The 22,848-nt window shown below is 50.5% G+C and overlaps 1 protein-coding gene and 1 pseudogene across 9 annotated transcripts in view; one reads left to right on the top strand and one right to left on the bottom strand.

The window, feature by feature from the left end:
* Positions 1 to 1,724: 1,724 nt before the first annotated feature.
* On the bottom strand, positions 1,725 to 2,996 carry LOC129023169 (small ribosomal subunit protein eS25-like; annotated as a pseudogene).
* A 2,663-nt stretch (positions 2,997 to 5,659) lies between these two features.
* TTLL1 (TTL family tubulin polyglutamylase complex subunit L1) overlaps positions 5,660 to 22,848 on the top strand; it is a 49,983-nt gene continuing 32,794 nt past the window's right edge. Inside the window, exons 1-5 of one of the 9 annotated variants that reach the window (XM_063662983.1) lie at positions 5,668 to 5,809; positions 6,147 to 6,209; positions 7,567 to 7,780; positions 8,959 to 8,990; positions 19,590 to 19,706. In XM_063662983.1, coding sequence (XP_063519053.1) covers positions 7,745 to 7,780; positions 8,959 to 8,990; positions 19,590 to 19,706 — 185 coding nt within the window. In that variant the 5' untranslated portion in view covers positions 5,668 to 5,809; positions 6,147 to 6,209; positions 7,567 to 7,744. Of the gene's footprint in view, positions 5,810 to 6,146; positions 6,210 to 7,566; positions 7,781 to 8,958; positions 8,991 to 15,143; positions 15,230 to 19,279; positions 19,486 to 19,589; positions 19,707 to 22,848 lie in introns of those variants that run through there. The other 8 variants (XM_063662984.1, XM_063662985.1, XM_054470009.2 and 5 more) reach the window with 8 other exon arrangements.

The following is a 22,848-nucleotide window of genomic DNA, read 5'->3' as shown; positions in this document are numbered from 1 at the left end:
GTGACGATGACGATTGCTGTAGTGATGGCTGCCTGGCCTTGGGCAAGTTACTCACCACCTTCAAGCTTCAGTTCCCATATTTACAAGGCAGGGAGGATGTCACACACGTTAGAATAACTGCTATCAAAAAATAGAAGATAACAGGTATTGTCCAGGATGTGGAGGAATTGGAACTCTGGCACGGTTGGTGGGAATGTGAAATGGTGCAGCTGCTGCGGAAAACCTTATGGAGAGTCCTCGGAAAGTTCAATGTAGAATTCCTACATGATCCAGCAGTCTCACGCTGGGTACATACCCCAGATAACTGAAAGCAAGGAGCCTGGGGTGGTGGTTTGTGCCTGTAATCCCAGCACTTTGGAAGGCCAAGGCAGGTGGATCACTTGAGCCCAGGAATTGGAGACGGCCTAGGCAACATAGTGAGACCGCATCTCAATTACTAAGAAAAAAAAAAAAAGAATTGAAAGCAGGCTCTCAGATATACACCCGTGTTCATAGTAGCATTAATCACAATAGCCAAAAGGTAGAAACTGATGAATGGATTTTTTTTTTTTTTTTTTTTTGAGGCAGGGTCTTGCTCTATCCCCCAGGCTGGAGTGCAGTGGCATGATTTCGGCTCACTGCAATCTCTGCCTCCAGGGTTCAAGTGATTCTCCTGCCTCAGCCTCCTGAGTGGCTGGGATAATAGGCACCCGCCACCACGCCTGGCTAATTTTTGTATTTTTAGTAGAGACAGGGTTTTGCCATGTTGGCCAGGCTGGTCTTGAACTCCTGACTTCAGGTGATCTGCCTGCCTGGGCCTCCCAAAGAGCTGGGATTATAGGCATGAGCCACCAGGTCTGGCCCTGGATATTTTTTTTTAAATTATACTTTAAGTTTTAGGGTACATGTGCACAACGTGCAGGTTTGTTACATATGTATACATGTGCCATGTTGGTGTGCTGCACCCATTAAATCGTCATTTACATTAGGTATATCTCCTAATGCTATCCCTCCCCCCTCCTCCGGGCCCTGGATTTTTTAAAATGCCTTAAAAACATAAAATTAAATGTTTTCAGCCTTAAAAAAAAAAAAATCCATACTACAACAGGGATGAACCTGAGGGCATTATGCTACGTGAAATAAGCCAGTCACAAAAAGACAAAAATTAGCTGGGTGTGGTGGCACATGCCTGTGGTCCTAATTGCTCCAGAGGCTGAGGAAGGAGGATCACTTGAGGTCCAGAGCTCAAGGTTACAGTGAGCTATGATCCTGCCACTGCACCCAGCATGGGCCACAAAGCAAGACCTCCTCTCTAAAAATAAATAAATAAATAAATAAATAAATAAATAACAAATACTGTATGATTCTACTTTCTTCCTTTCTTTTTTCTTTTTTTTTTTTTTTTGGAGATGGAATCTCCCTCTGTCGCCCAGGCTGGAATGCAGTGGCATGATCTTGGCTCACTGCAACCTCCGCCTCCTGGGTTCAAGCGATCCTCCTGCCTCAGCCCACCTAGTGGCTGGGACTACAGGTATGTGCCACCATGCCCTGCTAAGTTTTGTATTTTTAGTAGAGACGGGGTTTCGCCATGCTGGCCAGGCTGGTCTCGAACTCCTGAGCTCAGGTGATCCACCCACCTCGGCCTCCCAAAGTGCTGGGATTATAGGCGTGAGCCACCGCGCCCGGCCTCTTTTTTTGATTTAATGAAGTTTTATTTTTGCAAATGTACAGTTGGTTGGACCTGTTCATGTATTGTCACCAGCAGCTATAACATGTCCACCCTTGGTATTTCTGATGTAAATTACTTGAGCTCTGTGCTTTGAAACCAGTTTGTTAAGTCCTTTACTAAGGTTCTCCTGAAGGGCTGCCCTGGCCAGGAAGCCTCGAATCTTCAGTTTGTCAGACACCACAGCAGGGCTTATAAGTTTATGGTTGGGAACTTCCTTACAGAGATTGTCATAGGTAGGTTTGTCAAACACGACTCACTTATTGAGCTTGTCCCGGACTTTGCCTTTGGACCACTTCTTCTTTTGGGCCCTGCCCCCAGACTTGTTCACTGAATCTTTGTCTTTCTTAGCGACTTTCCGGTGTCTTCCTTCTTCTTGTCATCCTTGGATGGCACTGCGAAGCTCAGCGAGCAGCAGCGAACACTTTCTTCCCTCCCTCCCTCCCTTCCTTCCTCCTCTTTCTTTCTTCTTCTTTTTTTTTTTTTTTTTTGCAGAGACGAGGTCCCCCTATATTGCCCAGGCTGGTCTCAAACTCCTGGGCTCAGGCAATCCTCCTGCCTCAGGCTCCCAAAATGCTGGGATTACAGGCGTGAGCCACTGTGCCCGGTCCGGCCCAGATTCCACTTAGATGAGGTACTTAGGGAGTCTAATTCATTAAGACAGAAAGTCTTAACCAGGGGTTGGGGAAGGAAGGATGGGGAATTGTGTTCAATGGGTAAAGAGTTTTAGTTTTGCAAGATGATAAAGTCTTGGAGATTGGTTGCACAACAATGTGAATATATTTAACATCACTGAACTGTACATTGAAAAATGGCTAAGATGGTTACGTTTTATGTTATATGTATTTTACCAATTTTTCTTTTTTTTTTTTTTTAGACGGAGTCTCGCTCTGTCGCTAGGCTGGAGTGCAGTGGTGTGATCTCGGCTCACTGCAACCTCTGCCTCCCAGGTTCAAGCGATTCTCCTGCCTCAGCTCCCTGAGTAGCTGGGACTACAGGCGTGTGCCACCATGCCCGGCTAATTTTTGTATTTTTAATAGAGATGGGTTTTCACCATGTTGGCCAGAATGGTCTCGATCTCTTGACCTCATGATCCGCCCACCTCGGCCTCCCAAAGTGCTGAGATTACAGGCGTGAGCCACTGCGCCCGGCCAATTTACCACTATTTTTTAAAAAGTGGTGATAACACCATTAACTCAGCAGAGTTCTTGTGGGGATTCATTGAAGGGAGTTGTGGCCAGCTTCTTAGGGTAGGGCCAGCCTCATGGGCCTGTGACCTGTACAGACCCATAGGACCCGGTGCTCAGACAAGCCCTGTAGTTAGTTTAATGCTGCTGTTGCCATCTTAAAGTTTTTTTTTTTTTTTTTAAGACGGAGTCTCGCCCTGTTGCCCAGGCTGGAGTACAATAGTGCAATCTCGGCTCACTGTAATCTCTGTCTCCCAGGTTCAAACAATTCTCCTGCCTCAGCCTCCCAAATAGCTGGGATTACAAGTGCGCACCACCATGCCCGGCAAATTTTTGTATTTTTAGTAAAGACGGGGTTTCACCATGTTGGCCAGGCTGGTCTCGAACTCCTGACCTTAGGTGATCCACCCGCCTCGGCCTCCCAAAGTGCTGGGATTACAGGCGTGAGGCACCATGCCTTGCCTTAAAATTCCTTTTTTTTTTTTTTTTAACTTTTTTTCTCTAAGAGACAGGGTCTTCTTCTGTTGGCCAGGCTGGAGTGTAGTGGCGGGATCATAGCTCATTGCAGCCTCAATCTCCTAGGCTCAAGTGATCCACCTCAGTCTCCTGAGTAGCTGAGTAGGACTGCTGGCGTACGCCCCCATACCCGGCTGATTAAAAAGATTTTTTTTTTTTTTTTTTTTTTTTTGAGACGTAGTCTCGCTCTTTTGCCCAGGCGGGACTGCAGTGGCACTATCTCGGCTCACTGCAAGCTCCGCCTCCCGGGTTCACGCCCTTCTCCTGCCTCAGCCTCCCAAGTAGCTAGGACTACAGGCGCCCGCCACAGCGCCCAGCTAATTTTTTTGTATTTTTAGTAGAGATGGAGTTTCACCATGTTAGCCAGGATGGTCTCGATCTCCTGACCTCGTGATCCGCCTGCCTCGGCCTTCCAAAGTGCTGGGATTACAGACGTGAGCCACCGCGCCCGGCCTTTTTTTTTTTTTAGAAATGGGGTCTTGCTATATTGGCCAGGCTAGTCTGGAACTCCTGACCTCAAGCGATCCTCCCATCTTGGCCTCCCAAAGTACAGGGATTGCAGGCATGAGGCAACATGCTGGAAGGCTACAATGTTTATTGAACACTTTACTATGCCAGGCCCTAGCCACATCTTGCAAGCTTTCACTCATCTCCTGGGTTTAAGGTGAGAACACTGTAGTCAGAAGCCTTGGGACTTCTCAAGGCCTCGCAACCAGACAGCAGCTGAAGGGTATGAATTGGCAATTTGGACTCCAGATTAGTGTTCGTTCCACTAGATGGTGCCAAAAGTAAACGATGATGGGCTGAATGTGCTCTGGGCCTGGGAGGCGGTTGTGTGGGAGATTATAGGAAGTGATGTTAGCAAAGCTCCAATCATCACTAAGAAAGCACGCCACCACCCCTCCTGAGAGGCAGCAGCATGAATGGTCAGGTGTCCTGGATTCCAAGCCAGACTCTGTCACTTACAAGTTGCACAAGTTTGCATAACTCTTTAAATTGATGAAATTAAAAATGAATAATTGTATAGAAAATTCGAGGTAACACAGGTCTATAACGAGAATAATAAACTTTTTTTTTTTTTTTTTTGAGACGGAGTCTTGTTCTGTCGCCCAGGCTTGAGTGCAGTGGCACGATCTTGGCTCACTGCAACCTCTGCCTCCCGGGCTCAAGCGATTCTCTTGCCTCAGCCTAGCCAGGATGGTCTCGATCTCCTGACCTCGTGATCCACCCGCCTCTGTCTCCCAAAGTGCTGGGATTACAGGTGTGAACCACCGCACCTGGCCCAGATAAACACTTTTAAAAAAGTATTTTATTTTTATGTTATTATTATTATTCTTCTTATTATTATTTTGAGATGGAGTCTCGCTCTATCGCCCAGGCTGGAGTGCAGTGGCACGATCTTGGCTCACTGCAACCTCTGCCTCCCGGGTTCAAGCGATTCTCTTGCCTCAGCCTAGCCAGGATGGTCTCGATCTCCTGACCTCGTGATCCACCTGCCTCTGTCTCCCAAAGTGCTGGGATTACAGGTGTGAACCACCGCGCCTGGCCCAGATAAACACTTTTAAAAAAGTATTTTATTTTTATGTTATTATTATTCTTCTTATTATTATTTTGAGATGGAGTCTCGCTCTATCGCCCAGGCTGGAGTGCAGTGGCACGATCTTGGCTCACTGCAACCTCTGCCTCCCGGGTTCAAGCGATTCTCTTGCCTCAGCCTAGCCAGGATGGTCTCGATTTCCTGACCTCGTGATCCACCCGCCTCTGTCTCCCAAAGTGCTGGGATTACAGGTGTGAACCACCGCGCCTGGCCCAGATAAACACTTTTAAAAAAGTATTTTATTTTTATGTTATTATTATTCTTATTATTATTATTTTGAGATGGAGTCTAGCTCTATCGCCCAGGCTGGAGTGCAGTGGCGCAACATCACCATTTCTTCAGATAAGGAAGCAGAGGTAGAAGGGGTAGGAGAGGCTAAACAGCGGATTAACACCGAACCCACGATTCGGACCTAATCATCGTACCACTCTACGTTTCTTTTTAGACTTAATCCTGTGCTCCAGACCCTTCTCAGTCTCCTTTCTGGGCCCCGAGAGGGTGGACGGCCTGGCATTTCCTAGGATCCAAGCCCTGGGCATAGCGGCCGCCCGAGGTAGGGAGCCCAAAGGAGCCCCAGGCAAGTCTGACTCCGGAAGTAGTCGCAGCGCCGGCGGTCGCGTCCTGGGTTGCCAGGGCGCCGCCCTGGAAGTAGAGTGCAGCGCGGGGCGGGGCGGCGTGGTGTGCCTGGCAGCCGGCTGCGTCCTCCTGCGAGCGCCGGAGAGGGGCTGGAGGCGGGGCGGGGGCGCGGCTCGAGGCATCCCTGCAGGGCGCTCCTCCGAGTCCCTCGGCGCTGTGAGCCCACAGGTGAGGTCCTGTCCCCCAGGCCGCCGCCTCCAGGGCACCGAGGGTGTGGCTGCGCGCGGGCTGGCGAGTGCGCATGGGTGAGAGAGTGTGGGCGCCAGTGTCTACGCGGCTGCGAAAATGCGGTTGAGATGCTGCTTGCCGGATCCGCGTCCTCCAGGAAGCCCGCGCTAACCACCGTGCCTTTCTCCCTCCCCTGAGTTCCTATGACTTACCTCGTGCTGTCCGACTGTTGTAATTGCATCATTATATTTATTATTTGTTATCCCAGACTTTCATTGTTCCTACACGTTTCCCATTCGTTTGCAATCTGTGTTGTTTCTGTTGGCATCTTTTGCAGGGCGCAGTGTACCTGTGGAGAGAACTCAGGGCAGGAGACAAGAACCTTGTGTCTTCCCTCTAGGTGACTGGACCAAGACATTTCCCCTCTCTGATTCCCCATCAGCTAAGAGGGCAGGCTGGGGTAGTCATCCTTTTCCATAGAGTAGCTGGGGCATTAGAGGAGATTAATTCTGGAAGTGAAAGTATCTTATCATTGTTAGCCCTTTTGGCATTTGCAAAGCAGGTTCTTTGCTCAGGAAACGTTTGATGAGCACATTATGGTGCCGGGTTGTGGCGGTACAAAAAGATGGGCCCCGGCCAGGCGCGGTGGCTCACGCCTGTAATCCCAGCACTTTGGGAGGCCGAAGCGGGAGGATCACGAGGTCAAGAGATCGAGACCACCCTGGCTAACACGGTGAAACCCCGTCTCTACTAAAAATACAAAAAAAAAAATTAGCCGGGCGTGGTGGTGGGCGCCTGTAGTCCCAGCTACTCGGGAGGCTGAGGCAGAGAATGGCGTGAACCCGGGAGGCGGAGCTTGCAGTGAGCCGAGATTGCGCCACTGCACTCCAGCCCGGGCGACAGAGCGAGATTCTGTCTCAAAAAAACAAAAACAAAAACAAACAAAAAAAAAGATGGGCCCTGCTCTGCCCTCAAATTACAGACACTGGTAAGCAGTCACTGTGGAGCATGGTACTGTCACCCAGTGTGGGCGTGGAGATGGACAGTGACAATACCGCCGTGAACGAATGCACTGCTCAACGCGAAGTCGTCATTGACATTGTTATTACTTGATTTATTTGTTTATTTATTTTTAGACGGAGTCTCACTTTGTTGCCCAGGCTGGAGTGCGGTCGCTCTCGGCTCACTGCAACCTCCGCCTCCCGGGTTCAAGCAATTCTCCTGCCTCAGCCTCCCGTGTAGCTGTGATTACAGGCACGCGCCACCATGCCCGGCTAATTTTTTAAATTTTAGTAGAGATAGGGTTTCGCCATGTTGGCCAGGCTGGTCTCGAGCTCCTGACCTTAGGTGATCTGCCCACCTCGGCCTCCCAAAGTGCTGGGATTACAAGCGTGAGCCACTGTGCCTGGCCATATTCTTGTTCTTTTTTTTTTTGAGACCGTCTCGCACTGTCACCTAGGCGCTGGAGTGTGCAGTGGTGCGATCTTGGCTCACTGCAACCTCTGCCTCCCGGGTTCAAGCAATCCTCCCACCTCAGCCTCCCAGATAGCTAGGATTACAGACGCCCACCACCACGCCCGGCTGATATTTGTATTTTTAGTAGAGACAGGGTTTCACCATGTTGGCCAGCCTGGTCTTGAATTCCTGACCTCAGGTGATCCACCCACCTTGGCCTCCCAAAGTGTTGGGATTACAGGCGTGAGCCACTGTGCCCTGCTAAGAATCTGTATTTCTTTTTTTTTTTTTTTTTTTTTGAGATGGAGTCTCACTCTGTTGCCCAGGCTGGAGTGCGGTGGCGCGATGCCAGCTCACTGCAACCTCCACCTCCCAGGTTGAAGTGATTCTCGTGCATCAGCCTTCTGAGTAGCTGGGATTACAGATGTGCACCACCACGCGCAGCTAATTTTATATTTTTAGTAGAGACGGGGTTTCACCATGTTAGCCAGGCTGGTCTCAAACTCCCGACCTCAGGTGATCCACCTGCCTTGGCCTCCCAAAGAATCTGTATTTCTAACAAGCTCCAGGTGCTGCTCACCCATGGGCCATGCTTTGAGTAGCACTAGACTAAATGATTGCTTACAACCCAAGTGCCATGGAGAAAATAAAGTGACAATGTGGTGGACTCAGGAGGATTGAGATTGAGTGGTTGGGGAAAGCCACTCTGAGCAGTTGACTTTTGAGAAGGGACAGATCTGGAGGAAGAGCAAAGGCTTAAGACAAAATGCAGCCTGTGGGGTGTCAGGAGCTGAAAGAAGGCCAGGGGCTAAAGAGGGTTGGTGAGAGACAAGGCCTAAGAGGTGATGGTCCATATCTGCAGGGCTGGCCTGGTAGGCCATGGAGGACCACTAGCTTCGTTCTGAATGCAGTATGAAGCTACTGTGGGGTAGTGAGCAGGGTGACATGGTTAGTGTTGTGTGTGTCACACATTGGTCCACTGCTGGGTGGGAAATGGGTTGTAGTGGAGTGAGGAGAGTAGCAGGGGACAGAGTGGGGCCTGCTGCAGTTGCCCAGGAGAGAGGGGACATTATGGGAGTTGAGGATGGATTTGGAATCTTCTGGAGTGGAGCTGACCTGATTTGCTGCTGGATCAAATTAACCATCCCTTCCTTCCCCGGCTACAGTTGAACTGTGATGTGTTGTTGAAGCTCTTTGCTGCAGGCAGGCCTTGCAGCTTGTTAAATGTGTCTCCTGCGCTCCTTGCCCCCATCTGGGCTCTCAGTTTAATGTCTGTTACAGGCCTAGCACTGAATGGCTGTCAGGGCTGTGTGGATGGATGAGAAGTTAGAACACCAATGGCCCTGATATCCAGGGTGTTCGTGGGAAACCTTCTCTTCGAGCTCATTATGATCCTACCCAGTTGCCCCAGGAGCGAGACCCCAGGTTGTCTTCTGAAAATAACCAGCAGCTCTCTGGTTTCAGGATGGCTTTCTGTGGTTGATACACCTCAGGTGGTGACAGCCCCAACTCCAATTTTGAGCTGCATTCAACATAAAAGGTCAATATGTCACTCTCTGTTTTTCCTGGTTAGGCTTTTATGATGCTCAGTTTAGAAAGTGGCATAAAATTCAGATGCATCAATTCACGTGAACCAGGAGAGATAATAACACGTTACTCAGTACCCTTAACCCCATTTCTGTTTTCTGTTTTAGGAGGAAGCAACAATAAAACAATCTGATATCAGGTATTTATTTACTTTTCTAAGGAAAACGGCTTAGTATTGCTTAGGGTTGGGAAGGAATCACCCATTCTTCCGCACTGTGGGGCGTGGTCCGGTGGATCACTTGTCTACACATGATTTTGGAGCCCCACACCAGGCCTGGCTGGCTGCATGCCCGACATGAGAACAGACACGAGTCAGCCCACTCCTGAGCCAGCCCACTCTGCTGCCCCACAGGAGGTTGCTCTCTGATGTGGGAGGCACATTCGAAATAACAGTTGCCATCTGCTGTGGGAGGGAAGTGTGTAGGCTGTCCACAGGCTGCACTCTCTCCTCTTCTTTTTATTCTCTGGCCCCCATTTCCCTCATCTGTAAAATGGGGAGAATTCCTGCTGTATTAGTCTGTTCTCATGCTGCTAATAAAGACATACCCAAAACTGGGTAATTTATAAAAGGAAGAGTTTTAATTGACTCACAGTCACAATCATGGCGGAAGGTGAAGGAAGAGCAAAGGCACGTTATACATGGTGGCAGGCAAGAGAGCTTGTGCAGGGGAACCTGCATTTATAAAACCATCAGATCTCACAAGATTTATTCACTACCATGAGAACAGTACAGGGGAACCACTCCCATGATTCGTGTATCTCCACCTTGCCCTGCCCTTGACTCGTGGGGATTATTACAACTCAAGGTGAGATTGGGATACAGACAAATCATATCATCTGCCTTTGGGCATCACATGAGACGATAATATACACAGTGGAGAAGAATATTCATAAACTACCCCACCCAGTACCTGACACATGCTAGAGCTTAATAAGTGGTAGTTTTGCCGGGCGCGGTGGCTCACACCTGTAATCCCAGCACTTTGGGAGGCCGAGGCAGGCGGATCACGAGGTCAGGAGATGGAGACCATCCTGGCTGACACAGTGAAACCTCGTCTCTATTGAAAATACAAAAAATTAGCCAGGCATGGTGGCATGCGCCTGTAGTCCCAGCTACTCGGGAGGCTGAGGCAGGAGAATCGCTTGAACCTGGAAGGTGGAGGTTGCAGTGAGCTGAGATCGCGCCACTGCACTCCAGCCTGGGCGACAGAGCGAGATGCCATCTCAAAAAAAAAAAAAAAGGTGGTAGCTTTTGTTCTTAATGATGATATACATTTGTCATTCCTTATTCTGTGCAGGCATGGTTGGGCTCCAGTGCCCAGGGCTAGAATTACTCCAACCTAACCACCTGATGATAAGAGATCGGAAGCTTGTGGTTGAAACCTAGAAAAAAGGCTGGGCGCGGTGGCTCACGCCTGTAATCACAACACTTTGGGAGGCCGAGGCAGGCAGATCACAAGGTCAGGAGATCGAGACCGTCCTGGCTAACACGGTGAAACCCCATCTCTACTAAAAATACAAAAAATTAGCCAGGCGTGGTGGCGGGCGCCTGTAGTCCCGGCTACTCAGGAGGCTGAGGCAGGAGAATGGCATGAGCCTGGGAGGCGGAGCTTGCAGTGAGCCGAGATCGCGCCACTGCACTCCAGCCTGGGCGACTGAGCGAGACTACATCTGAAAAAAAAAAAAAGAAACCTAGAAAAAGCAGGTGGGGAGCCTGCAAAGAAAGAAAGAAAGAAAAAGATGTCAGCTGGGCACAGTGGCTCTGAGCCACCTGTAATCCCAACACTTTGGCAGGCTGAGGTGGACGGATCACCCGAGGTTAGGAGTTCAAGACCAGCCTGGACAACATGGTGAAACCCCACCTCTACTAAAAATACAAAATTAGCTGGGCATTGTGTTGGGTGCCTGTAATCCCAGCTACTCAGGAGGCTGAGGCAGGAGAATCGCTTGAACCTGGGAGGCGGAGGTTGCAGTGAGCTGAGATTGAGCCACTGCACTCCAGCCTGGGCAGCAGAGCTAGACTGCATCTCAAAAAAGAAAAAAATATATGTTTAGAGTTTTTTCAGAAGACAGGAACTCTGTTTCTATCTTCCTTGGTATCCCTTTTGACGAGAATAAGGATTTAGTTTATTTTAATGCCATGATATTGTTAGGTAAAATGGTTAGTATAAAGTATGACACAAAGTAGCAATTTGGTAAGCATTAGTAAATAATGTCAAGGAAATTAACCAAACTGCTTTGAGAGTCACAACTTGTTAAATCTCAGTTGGCTCAGTTGATCTGTCAAGACACTTGTAGCTGACACATATCCTTTTTTCATTTTTTTTTCTTGATTAATTAAATCAAGAATTTTGCTCAGGGAAGGTGATCATATCCCCAACTCAGGAATAAATCCAAATTAGCCTGAGCCAGTTTGATACGCTCATTCCCTTGCCAGTGGGTTTTTGTTGTTGTTGTTGTTATGGTGGTTGTTTTTGAGATGGAGTTTGTTCTTGTTGCCCAGGCTGCAGTGCAATGGTGCAGTCTTGGCTCACTGCTGTCTCCGCCTCCTGGGTTCAAGCAGTTCTCATGCCTCAGCCTCCCGAGTAGCTGGGATTACAGGCATGCGTCACCATGCCCAGCTAATTTTGTATTTTTAGTAGAGACGGGGTTTCTGTTGGTCCGACTGGCCTTGAATTCGTGACCTCAGGTGATCCGTCCATCTCGGCCTTCCAAAGTGCTGGGATTACAGGTGTAAGCCACGACACTTGACCAGCCTATGTTTGTTTTAGGAATTGGTGGGTGATAAAATTTTGGCCAGTGAGAGAGCTATATATGTTTTTTGTTTGTTTGTTTGTTTGTTGGTTTGAGACGGAGTCTCGCTCTGTCGCCCAGGCTGGACTGCAGTGGTGCAATCTTGGCTCACTGCAAGCTCCGCCTCCCAGGTTCATGCCATTCTCCTGCCTCAGCCTTCTGAGTAGCTGGGACTACAGGCGCCCGCCACCATGCCCAGCTAATTTTTTGTATTTTTTTAGTAGAGAAGAGTTTTCACCATGTTAGTCAGGATGGTCTCGATCTCCTGACCTCGTGATCCACCCACCTCAGCCTCAGAGTGCTAGGATTACAGGCATGAGCCGCTGCGCCCAACCTATATATGTATTTTTAAAAAGGAGTATTGTTGGTCTTTATTTATTATTATTATTATTTTTGAGACGGAGTTTTGTTCTTGTCACCCAGGCTGGAGTGCAATGGCACGATCTCGGCTCATTGCAACTTCTGCCTCCCGGGTTGAAGCGATTCTCCTGCCTTAGCCTCCCAAGTAGCTGGGATTACAGGCGCCCGCCACCATGCCCAGCTAATTTTTGTATTTTTAGTAGTGACGGGGTTTCGCCGTGTTGGCCAGGCTGGTCTCGAATTCCTGACCTCAGGTGATCCACCCACCTTGGCTTCCCAAAGTGCTGGGATTACAGGCATGAGCCACCGCGCACAGCCTATTTTTTATTATTTTTGATACGAGTCCCATCCTGTTGCCCAGGCTGGAGTGCAGTGGTACAATCTCAGTCCACTGCAAACTCCGCCTCCTGGGTTCAAGCAATTCTCCTGCCTCAGCCTCCCGAATAGCTGGGATCGCAGGCGCACGCCACCATGCCCGGCTAATTTTTGTATTTTTAGTAGAGACGGTATTTCACCATGTTGGTCAGGCTGGTCTCGAACTCCTGACCTTAGGTGATCCACCCACCTCAGCCTTCCAGAGTGCTAGGATTACAGGCGTGAGCCACTACACCCCACGCCCTGTCTGGCTTTTTTTTTTTTTTTTTTCCAAAAGATTTTCTCACATAAAAAGAAACCCTGAAAAAGAAACAGGCTTTTCCTCTCCTAGAAATGTAGCTGTCTTGACTGGGCTTGACTGAGGACAGAGCCAATTTTCTGAGGATGGCAAAATGGAAAATGGGAAGAACTCAAGCTATTGGTGATGATATCAAGCCCAGAAATTACCAGCTCTGGAGCCTTTGTAGATATTATTAATGTGACGTAATCAATTATCTGTGTTGTTTAAAAAAAAAAATGGAAGGGGTCCAGGTGCGGTGGCTCACACCTGTAATCCCAGCACTTTGGGAGGCAGAAGGGGATGGATCACTTGAGGTCAGGAGTTTGAGACTAGCCTGGTAAACATGGTGAAATCCCATCTCTACTAAAAGTAGAAAAACTAGCCAGGCGCGGAGGCATGTGCCTGTAATCCCAGCCACTTGGGAGGCTGAGGCAGGAGAATCGCTTGAACCCAGGAGGCGGAGATTGCAGTGAGCCAAGATGGTGCCATTGCGCTCCAGCCTGAGTGACAGAGCAAGACTCTGACTCACAAAAAAAAAAAAAAAAAAAATAGGCCAGGTGTGGTGGCTCACACCTATAATCCCAGCACTTTGGGAGGCCGAAGCGGGTGGATCATGAGGTCAGGAGTTCAAGACCAACCTGGCTAACATGGTGAAACCCCTATCTCTACTAAAAATACAAAAATTAGCTGGGTGTGGTGGCAGGCGCCTGTAGTCCTAGCTACTTGGGAGGCTGAGGCAGAGAATGCTTGAACCCAGGAGGCGGAGGTTGCAGTGAGCTGAGATCGCGCCACTGCACTCCAGCCTGGGCGACTGAGCGAGACTCTGTCTCAAAAAAATAGAAAAATAAAATAAAATAAATAAAAAAATGGAAGGGGTGTGTGGGGAGCTTTGGAGCAAAGCTCTTTCTGCTGCATGTACTTGTTTCAGACAAGTTAGGACTTCCCCATAAGTTTGTGGGGACACAGCTTAACCCATAACAACACATCTCTATGGGAGCGACTGTCAAAAGCAGAGTCAGGTTCAAGGGACTCACCTGGAGGGTTTACCCACTCCCTCCCTTACGCACTGAATATTTACCGTGGGCCTTGCCTGTGCCTGGGCTTGTGCTAGAGATGTTCAGGTCAGGCAGGATGGACGGTGGGCTTTGATGCACGTGCCTGCACCACAGCCTGGAAAGATTCTGTGCAGCCGGGCGCAGTGGCTCCCGCCTGTCATCCCAGCACTTTGAGAGGCCGAGGCAGATGGATCACCTGAGGTCGGGAGTTTGAGACCAGCCTGGCCAACATGGTGAAACCCCATCTCTACTAAAAATACAAAAATTAGCCAGGCATGGTGATGGGCGCCTGTAATCCCAGCTACTTGGGAGGCTGAGGCAGAAGAATCGCTTGAGCCCAGGAGGCGGAGGTTGCAGTGAGCCAAGGTCGCTCCAGCCTGGGTGACAGAGTGAGACTGTCTCAAAAAAAAAAAAAAAAAAAAAGAATTGCTTGAACCCAGGAGGCAGTGAGTCAAGATGTGCCATTGCACTCTAGCCTGGGCAACAGAGCAAGACTTTGTCTAAAAAAAAAAAAAAAAGTCATGCAGGAGTGGGAACAGGTGACTCAGAGTCCCACCCTCCTGTGTTTATAGAAGGAATGTACTTAAAGGGCTGAAATGCAAAGTAGGCAATTCTGAGTGCCAACAAGGATGGCAGGAGAGGAGACAGAGGGTCTGGGGAGGGCAGCTTAGCTCCATCCAGCTAAGGCTGAGAATGGCTGTCTGTGGAGGGAGTGGCCTTTGAACTGTACCTTGCATGATTGGTAGGAGTTGGAGAAGAGGCAGTGCAGAGGGGCCGTTCCAGGTGGGGCACAGGGTGTACACAGGCTTGCAGGCTGGAGAAAAAGGTCGGGCAGGTGTGGGAAGGGGCGGAGCTCAGCTGGAGTGAGGGGTGTGTGCCATGAAGGGTGGTGTGGCAGCTTGAGAAGGCCAGCTGGAGCCAGTAAGTAATACAGTTCAGAAATTCTTACTGTAATGGGAAGACCTTAAGAGCATCTTTTGGTGTACATTTGTTAAACAAAATGCCAGCCACTGAATATTCTGGCTAGTTATGGTTTTGTCGTAGTATTCTTAAAATGGTTAAAGAGGCCAGGCGCGGTGGCTCACGCCTATAAATCCAGCACTTTGGGAGGCTGAGGCGGGCAGATCGCTAGAGCCTGGGAGTTTGAGACCAGCCTGGCCAACATGGGGAAACCCTGTCTCTACAAAAAATACAAAAATTAGCCGGGTGTGGTGGCACTTGCCTGTAGTCGCAGATACTCAGGAGGCTCAGGTAGGAGAATCACTTGAACCCGGGAGGCGGAGATTGCAGTGACCCGAGGTCATACCACTACACTTCAGCCTGGGTGAGCAGAGTGAGAACCTGTCTCAAAAAAAAAAAAACAAAAAATGGTTAAAGAGTGTCTTCTTAATGTGTATGATGTACATTTCATCTGTGTGTTAACTTTTAGGGAAGAAGGAGGGGCCGGCGTCAGTGACGTCAGGGAGACATGAGGTGAGCGTGGGTGTTGCCAGTGTTGCTCCGTCAGTGCCTATGGTAGGTACAGCCTGAGACGGCCCCTTAGGGACCATTTGTCCACACGGTGGGAGAGAGGGCGCGGGGCCTGGGAGGGACACCTGATGGTCTGGCTAAAGCACCTGCCCCACTTGCTTAGTGAAATGTGGATGAGGATGTTTGGCCCGTCTGCCTCGGTGGGTTTGGGGTCTCACACCTGGAAGCGTTGAGGCCTGGGGAAGCACTGTGTGAGAATCACGCACAGCCTGCCTGGTCTCCAGTCACTACTCTTCTGTCACCTCCAGGTAGATGTCAGTGGCTGCTGTGAGGTCACCCACTAAGATGCTTGCTTTAAGTACAACGTGTGAACCATGCAGCCTGGACGGCGGTGGTTGAGGGGGGTCCCCAGGCCGCAAGCAGGATTCATCAGGAAATCACAGCTGTGGAGGCTGAAATCACATAGTGAAAATGAAAAGTCCCCTGAGCCATTGGTGTGGCCCCTGTGTCTGCGGGTGTGAGGGGTGTGGGATGGGCTCACGCTCTGGGATGCAGCTCCCGTGGCCCCCGTGTCTGCGGGTGTGAGGGGTGTGGGATGGGCTCACGCTCTGGGATGCAGCTCCCGTGGCCCCCGTGTCTGCGGGTGTGAGGGGTGTGGGATGGGCTCACGCACTGGGATGCAGCTCCCGTGGCCCCCGTGTCTGCGGGTGTGAGGGGTGTGGGATGGGCTCACGCTCTGGGGTGCGGCTCCCGTGGCCCCCGTGTCTGCGGGTGTGAGGGGTGTGGAATCGGCTCACGCTCTGGGATGTGGCTCCCGTGGCCCCCGTGTCTGCGGGTGTGAGGGGTGTGGAATCGGCTCACGCTCTGGGGTGTGGCTCCCGTGGCCCCCGTGTCTGCGGGTGTGAGGGGTGTGGAATTGGCTCACACTCTGGGGTGCGGCTCCTGTGGTCCCTGTGTCTGTGGGTGTGAGGGGTGTGGCATTGGTTCACGCTCTGGGGTGCAGCTCCTGTGGCCCCCGTGTCTGTGGGTGTAAGGGGTGTGGGATGGGCTCACGCTCTGGGGTGCAGCTCCCATGGTCCCCGTGTCTGTGGGTGTGAGGGGTGTAGGATGGGCTCATGCTCTGGGGTGCAGCTCCTGTGCTTTTACTGTCATCTTGGTGTGACTGCTGAGGTTCCACGTGCACCGTGACGGATCACCTAACAGCAGTCCTTTATACAGCATCTTGTAGCTTCCAGAGAGCGATTCTGTTTATTGCTCGTTGACCCTGTGACCTGGGTGTTGTCATCATCCTGCCAAAGGCCAGGTTCACAGAGGGAAGTGATGGGCTGTGTGGAGAGAGGCGGCACTTTAGCGTAGTATCACCCTGGCTTTGAACCAGGGCACCAGGACTCCCTTAAGTCTGGTTCCTTCTCTCCCCTCCTCTCCCCTCCCCTCCCTTCGTCTCCCCTCCCCTCCCCTCCCTTCCCTTCTCTTCTCTTCTTTTCTGACAGAGTCTTGCTGTGTCACCCAGGCTAGAGTACAATGGTGCGATCTTGGCTCACTATGACCTCCACCTCTCGGGTTCAAGCGATTCTCCTGCCTCAGCCTCCTGAGTAGCTGGGATTACAGGCATGCGCCACCACGCCCAGCTAATTTTTGTATTTTTAGCAGAGACGGGGTTTTGCCATGTTGGCCAGGCTGGTCTTGAACTCCTGACCTCAGGTGATCCGCCCGCCTCAGCCTCCCAAAGTGCTGGGATTGTAGATGTGAGCCACTGCATCTAGCTGAGTCTGGTTCTTACACAGGCTCTTAACTATTGAGCCTCAGCTTCCTCATTGGTGAAGTGGGGATGATGATGATAATAGTGAATGTCTGTTGAGTGCTTTTTTTTTTTTTTAAAGACAGGGTCTCACTCTGTCCCCCAGGTTGGAGTGCAGTGGCCTCATCCTGGCTCACAGCAGCTTGACCTCCCGGATTCAAGTGATCCTCCTGCCTCAGCCTCCCAAGTAGCTGGGACTATTGGCGCATGCCACCACGCCCAGCTAATTTTTGTATTTTTTTGTAGAGATGGGGTTTTGCCATGTTGCCCAGGCTGGTCTCAAACTCTTGGGCTCAAGTGATCCGCCTGCCTCGGCCTCTCAAAGTGCTGGGATTACAGGCGTGAGCCACCGCGCCCGGCCAGAAGATCGTCTTAAGTACAATCTGTGAATTGTACAGGCCAGATGCCTGTGGTGTGGGGGTCACCAGAGTGGGGAGGCAGCCTCCTGTAGCCTTCCTGGTCTGAGCTGGGGTGGGAGCCTTGAATCTTGGGCTGCCTGAGCAGTTTGAAAACCAGACTTTTCAGAGCAAACCGAGGTCCAGAGTCCTCCTGTAACTATGATAGCTCTGAGTCCCACAGTGGCGCTGACAGGCCTGGGACTGCAGCCAGTTTCTCCGTCTGAACTGAGCATCCCTCACGTGCCAGGCATGGAGCTGGGCCCTGGGCACATAGCAGTGAAGAAGAAAGCAAGCCAGCTCCCTGGCCCCCAGCAGGGACAGCAGGTGCTCGATACAGAGCTCCGGGGGTGCCGAGGGGTCCAGCACCTGGTTTGGAGGGTCAGGGAGGCTTTGTGGAGCAAGCAACATTCATTTATGCTGGCAGAAGAGCGGGAGGCGGCTTAGCCAGGCAGACAGTGAGGGCAGCATGCTGCAGGCAGAGGGGCCCAGTGTGTGCGAGGCCTGTGGCAGGATTGAGAGTGGGCGGAGAAGCCCAGCATGGCAGAACAGAGGGTAAAGGAGGAGGTGGTGTGAGGTGGACCTGGAGAAGCAGGTGAGGGCCAAGGGTCTGTGTGTTTAAGTACCCTGGGGAGTCATGGAGGTTATTAAATGGGAGTGATGTGGTCAGATAAACAATTTTTTTTTTTGAGGCGGAGTCTCGCTCTGTCGCCCAGGCTGGAGTGCAGTGGCGCGATCTCGGCTCATTGCAAGCTCCACCTCCCGGGTTCATGTCATTCTCCTGCCTCAGCCTCCCGGGTAGCTGGGACTACAGGCGCCCACCACCACACCCGGCTAATTTTTTGTATTTTTATTAGAGACAGGGTTTCACTGTGTTAGCCAGGGTGGTCTCGATCTCCTGACCTCGTGATCCACCTGCCTCAGTCTCCCAAAGTGCTGGGATTACAGGCGTGAGCCACCATGCCTGGCCCAGATAAACACTTTTTTAAAAAATTATTTTATTTTATTTATTATTATTATTATTATTATTATTATTATTATTATTTTGAGATGGATTCTCGCTCTATCACCCAAGCTGGAGTGCAATGGCGCAATCTCTGCCCACTGCAACCTCTGCCTCCCAGGTTCAAGTGATTCTCCTACCTCAGCCTCCTGAGTAGCTGGGATTACAGACGCGTGCCACGATGCCCGGCTAATTTTTTGTGTTTTTTTTGTAGAGATGGGGTTTCACCGTGTTAGCCAGGATGGTCTCAATTTCCTGACCTCGTGATCTGCCCGCCTCAGCCTCCCAAAGTGTTGGGATTACAGGCGTGAGCCACCGCACCCGGCGTATTTTTATTTTTTGAGACGGAGTCTCGCTCTATCACCCAGGCTGGAGGGCAGTAGCGCGATCTCAGCTCACTGCAACCTCTGCCTCCCGGGTTCAATCGATTCTGCTGCCTCAACCTCCTGAGTAGTTGGGATTACGGGTGTGCACCACCACACCTGGCTAATTTTTGTATTTTTAGTAGAGATGGGGGTTTCACCACTTTGGCCACGCTGGTCTTGAACTCCCGACCTCAGGCGAACTGCCTGCCTCAGCCTCCCAAAATGCTGGGATTACAGGCGTGAGCCACCACGCCCAGTCCATATAAACACTTTCGGTCACTCCACAGTTACAGAGGGTGGGACTTGAAGTAGGGAGACAGGCAGTGCCTGGAGGGATGTGGGACAGGCATGCTGATCCCCACTCACCCATTGGAAGTCGGCCCGAGGGTCCCCTTCTCAGGGTGGCCCTCCCCAGCTGCCCTGTCTCTGGCTCTCAGAGCCCCATGTGCCCCTCCTTTGTGGCTCCTGGCACACTTGCAATTGAACACTCCCGGGTAGTGACTTGGTGGCTGCCTGTGTCTCCCACCATACCAGGGTTTCTCAGCCTTGGCACAGTTGACATTTGGGGCTGGATAATTGGTTGTGAGGGGTCATGTGTGCAGTCGGATGTTGAGTGGCATCCCTGGCCTGGACCTGCCTGATGCCAGAGGCATCCCCCGGTCGTGACAACCAGACTCTCTAGACACTGCCAGATGTCCCCTGGGAGATGGAATCACTCCTGGTTGAGAACCATTGCCGGGGTAAGATCGAGTTTGGGGTGGGCGTGCTGTTTAGAGGATTCCTTGGGTTTAAAGGGAAGTGAGCTGTTGAAGTTTCGTATCTCTAATATTTTGATCTCTTCCAGGATTATGGCAGGAAAAGTAAAATGGGTCACTGATATCGAGAAGTCAGTGCTGATCAATAACTTTGAAAAGAGAGGATGGGTCCAAGTGACAGAAAACGAGGACTGGAATTTTTACTGGTAAGCATACACAGCAGGGCTGGGTGGTTTCTCTGAGGCTTACGTATTGGTTTTACTAATTCCAGTGCCTCCCAGAGAGTGGCCTCAGAGCCAGTGTCTCCTGTCATGGTGCGGTCTTCCCGCACACACTTTTCCTTAAGGTTCTTTGTGAGAGTATGTGTTGTGGTGTGTTCCCATATCACTGTGTTCAGCCTGGGGTATGAAGTCTGGGGTGTTTCAGCGCAGCAACCCTGTGGGGAGTTTGGGTGAGAAACAAGAGCCTTAGCCCTCCCTTTCCAGTGAGCGTGCGTTATAGCTGGGCCAGAGGACAGGACAGAGTCTTGCTCTGTCACCCAGGCTGGAGTGCAATGGTGCGATCTCAGCTCATTGCAATCTCTGCCTCCTGGGTTCAAGCGATTCTCATGCCTTAGGCTCCCAAATACCTGGGATTACAGGCGCCACCACACCTGGCTAATTTTTTTGTATTTTTAGTAGAGACGGGGTTTCACCATGTTGGCCAGGCTGGTCTTGAACATTGTGATCCACCCGCCTCGGCCTCCCAAAGTGCTGGGATTACAGGCGTAAGCCACAGCGCCTGGCCACATTTTTTTCTAATTTTATAGAGACAGGGTCTTGCTATGTTGCCCAGGCTGGTCTTGAATTCCTGGCCTCAAGGGATCTTCCCATCTCGGCCTCCCAAAGTGCTGGGATTACAGGCATGAGCCACCATGTCCGGCCATAAATAAGAAGCAGTTTGGAGTTATTCTTTTTTTCTTTTTCTTTTTCTTTTTGGTAATAAAGCTGCTGTTTATTTATTTATTTATTTCAGAGACAGAGTCTCCCCAAGTTGCCCAGGCTGGTCTCAAACTCCTGGACTCAAGTGATCTTCCCGCTTCAGCCTCCCAAAGTGTTGGGATTATAGGCGTGAGCCACTGTACCCAGCCTTCAGAGCTATTCTCAACAAAAGCAAAAAATGGAATGAGATAAAGAAGAAAAAAGCTAAACAGTATAATAGCCTTGGCTAATTGATATATATATTTTTTTCTCTCTCTTTTTTTTTTTTTTTTTGAGATGAAGTTTCGCTCCTGTCACCCAGACTGGAGTGCAGTGGGGCAATCTCGGCTCATTGCAACCTCCACCTCCCAGGTTCAAGCGATTCTCCTGCCTCAGCCTCCCTAGTAGCTGGGATTACAGGCATGTGCCACCACGCCTGGCTTATTTTGTATTTTTAGTAGAGACGGGGGTTTCTCCATGTTGGTCAGGCTGGTCTCGAACTCCCAACCTCAGGTAATCCACCCGCCTTGGCCTTCCAAAGTGCTGGGATTACAGGCGTGAGCCACTGTGCACGGCCAAGCTAATTGATATTTTGAGAGCTCTTGTTCTGGCCGTGCACGGTGGCTCGTGCCTGTAATCCCAACACTGTGGGAGGCCAAGGCCGGTGGATCACTTGAGGCCAGGAGTTCGAGACCAGCATGGCCAACATGACAAAACCTTGTCTCTACTAAAAATACAAAAAAACTAGCTGGGCGTGGTGGTGCCTGCCTGTAATCCTAGCTACTCGGGAGACTGAGGCAGGAGAAGCGCTTGAACCCGGGAGGTGGAGGTTGCAGTGAGCTGAGATCGCGCCACTGCACTCCAGCCTGGGTGACAGTGAGACTCTGTCTCAAAAAAAATTAAAAAATAAAAATAAAAAAGAAGAACTTCTGTTCTAAGCACTAAATGTACTATCAGGTTTACAGAAAAATTGGAAACAACTAAATGTTAAACAGTTTGGGGGGGTGGGGTAAGTATTTTGAGTGGATTATGGTGCAGCCATTAAAATAATTATGATGGGCTGGGCACAGTGGCTCATGCCTATAATCCCAGCACTTTGGGAGGCCAAGGCGGGTGCATCACCTGAGGTCAGGAGTTGGGGACCAGCCTAGCCAACTTGGTGAAGCCCCATCAGTACAAAAATACAAAAATTATCTGGTGTGGTGGTACACGCCTATAATCCTAGCTACCTGGGAGGCTGAGGCAGGCAAATGGCCTGAACCTGGGAGGCAGAGGTTGCAAGTGAGCTGAAATCACACCACTGCACTCCAGCCTGGGTGACAGAGTGAGACTATATCTCAAAAAATAAAATAAATAAATAAATAAATAAATAAATAGACCGGGCACAGTGGCTCACGCTTATAATCTCAGCACCTTGGGATGCCCAGGCAGGTAGGTCACCTGAGATCAGGAGTTTGAGACCAGCCTGGCCAACCATGGCCAACATGGTGAAACCCTGTCTCTACTAAAAATACAAAAATTAGCTGGGCTCAGTGGCAGGCACTGTAATCCCAGCTACTTGAGAGACTGAGGCAGGGAGAATTGCTTGAACCCAGGAGGCGGAGGTTGCAGTTAGCCAAGATTGCACCCCTGCACTCCAGCCTGGGCGACAGAGCAAGACTGTCTCGAAAAAAAAAAGAATAATTGCAATGGATTGAAACTTATCATATGTGTTTGAATTTATAAGTTCATACAACTACAAACAGAAAAATACCCCAAAAGCCACATACCCAATTTGTGGCAGATTAAAGATGGCCACAGGCCAGGGCATAGAACTCTTGGGCACAGTGGCTCATGCCTGTAATCTCAGCAATTTGGGAAGAGTTTGAGACCAGCCTGGGCAATATACTGAGACCCTGTCTCAAAAAAATCAGCTGGGCGGTGGGGTGCCTAGGTGCAGTGACTCATGCCTGTAATCCCAGCCTTTTGGGAGGTGGAGGCGGACAGATCTCTTGAGCCCAGGAGTTTCACACCAGCCTGTGCAAATGGTGAAACCTCATCTCTACAAACAAATACGAAAATTATCCAGGCATAGTGGTTCGTGCCTGTAGCCCCAGCTACTTGAGAGGCTGAGGTGGGAGGCTTGCTTGAGCCCAGGAGGTCAAGACTACAGTGAGCCTTGATTGTGCTACTGCACTCCAGCCTGGGCAACAGAGTGAGACCCTGTCTCTAAAAGAAATAAAGAAAGAGAGAAAATAAAGATGGCGGCCGGGCACGGTGGCTCACGCCTGTAATCCCAGCACTTTGGGAGGCCGAGACGGGCGGATCACAAGGTCAGGAGATCGAGACCATCCTGGCTAACATGGTGAAACCTCGTCTCTACTAAAAATACAAAAAAATCAGCTGGGCG

The sequence above is a fragment of the Pongo pygmaeus genome, chromosome 23 (assembly GCF_028885625.2).
Source record: "Pongo pygmaeus isolate AG05252 chromosome 23, NHGRI_mPonPyg2-v2.0_pri, whole genome shotgun sequence".
Taxonomy (NCBI): Eukaryota; Metazoa; Chordata; class Mammalia; order Primates; family Hominidae; genus Pongo; species Pongo pygmaeus.
This window is presented reverse-complemented; position numbering and strand designations above follow the sequence as displayed.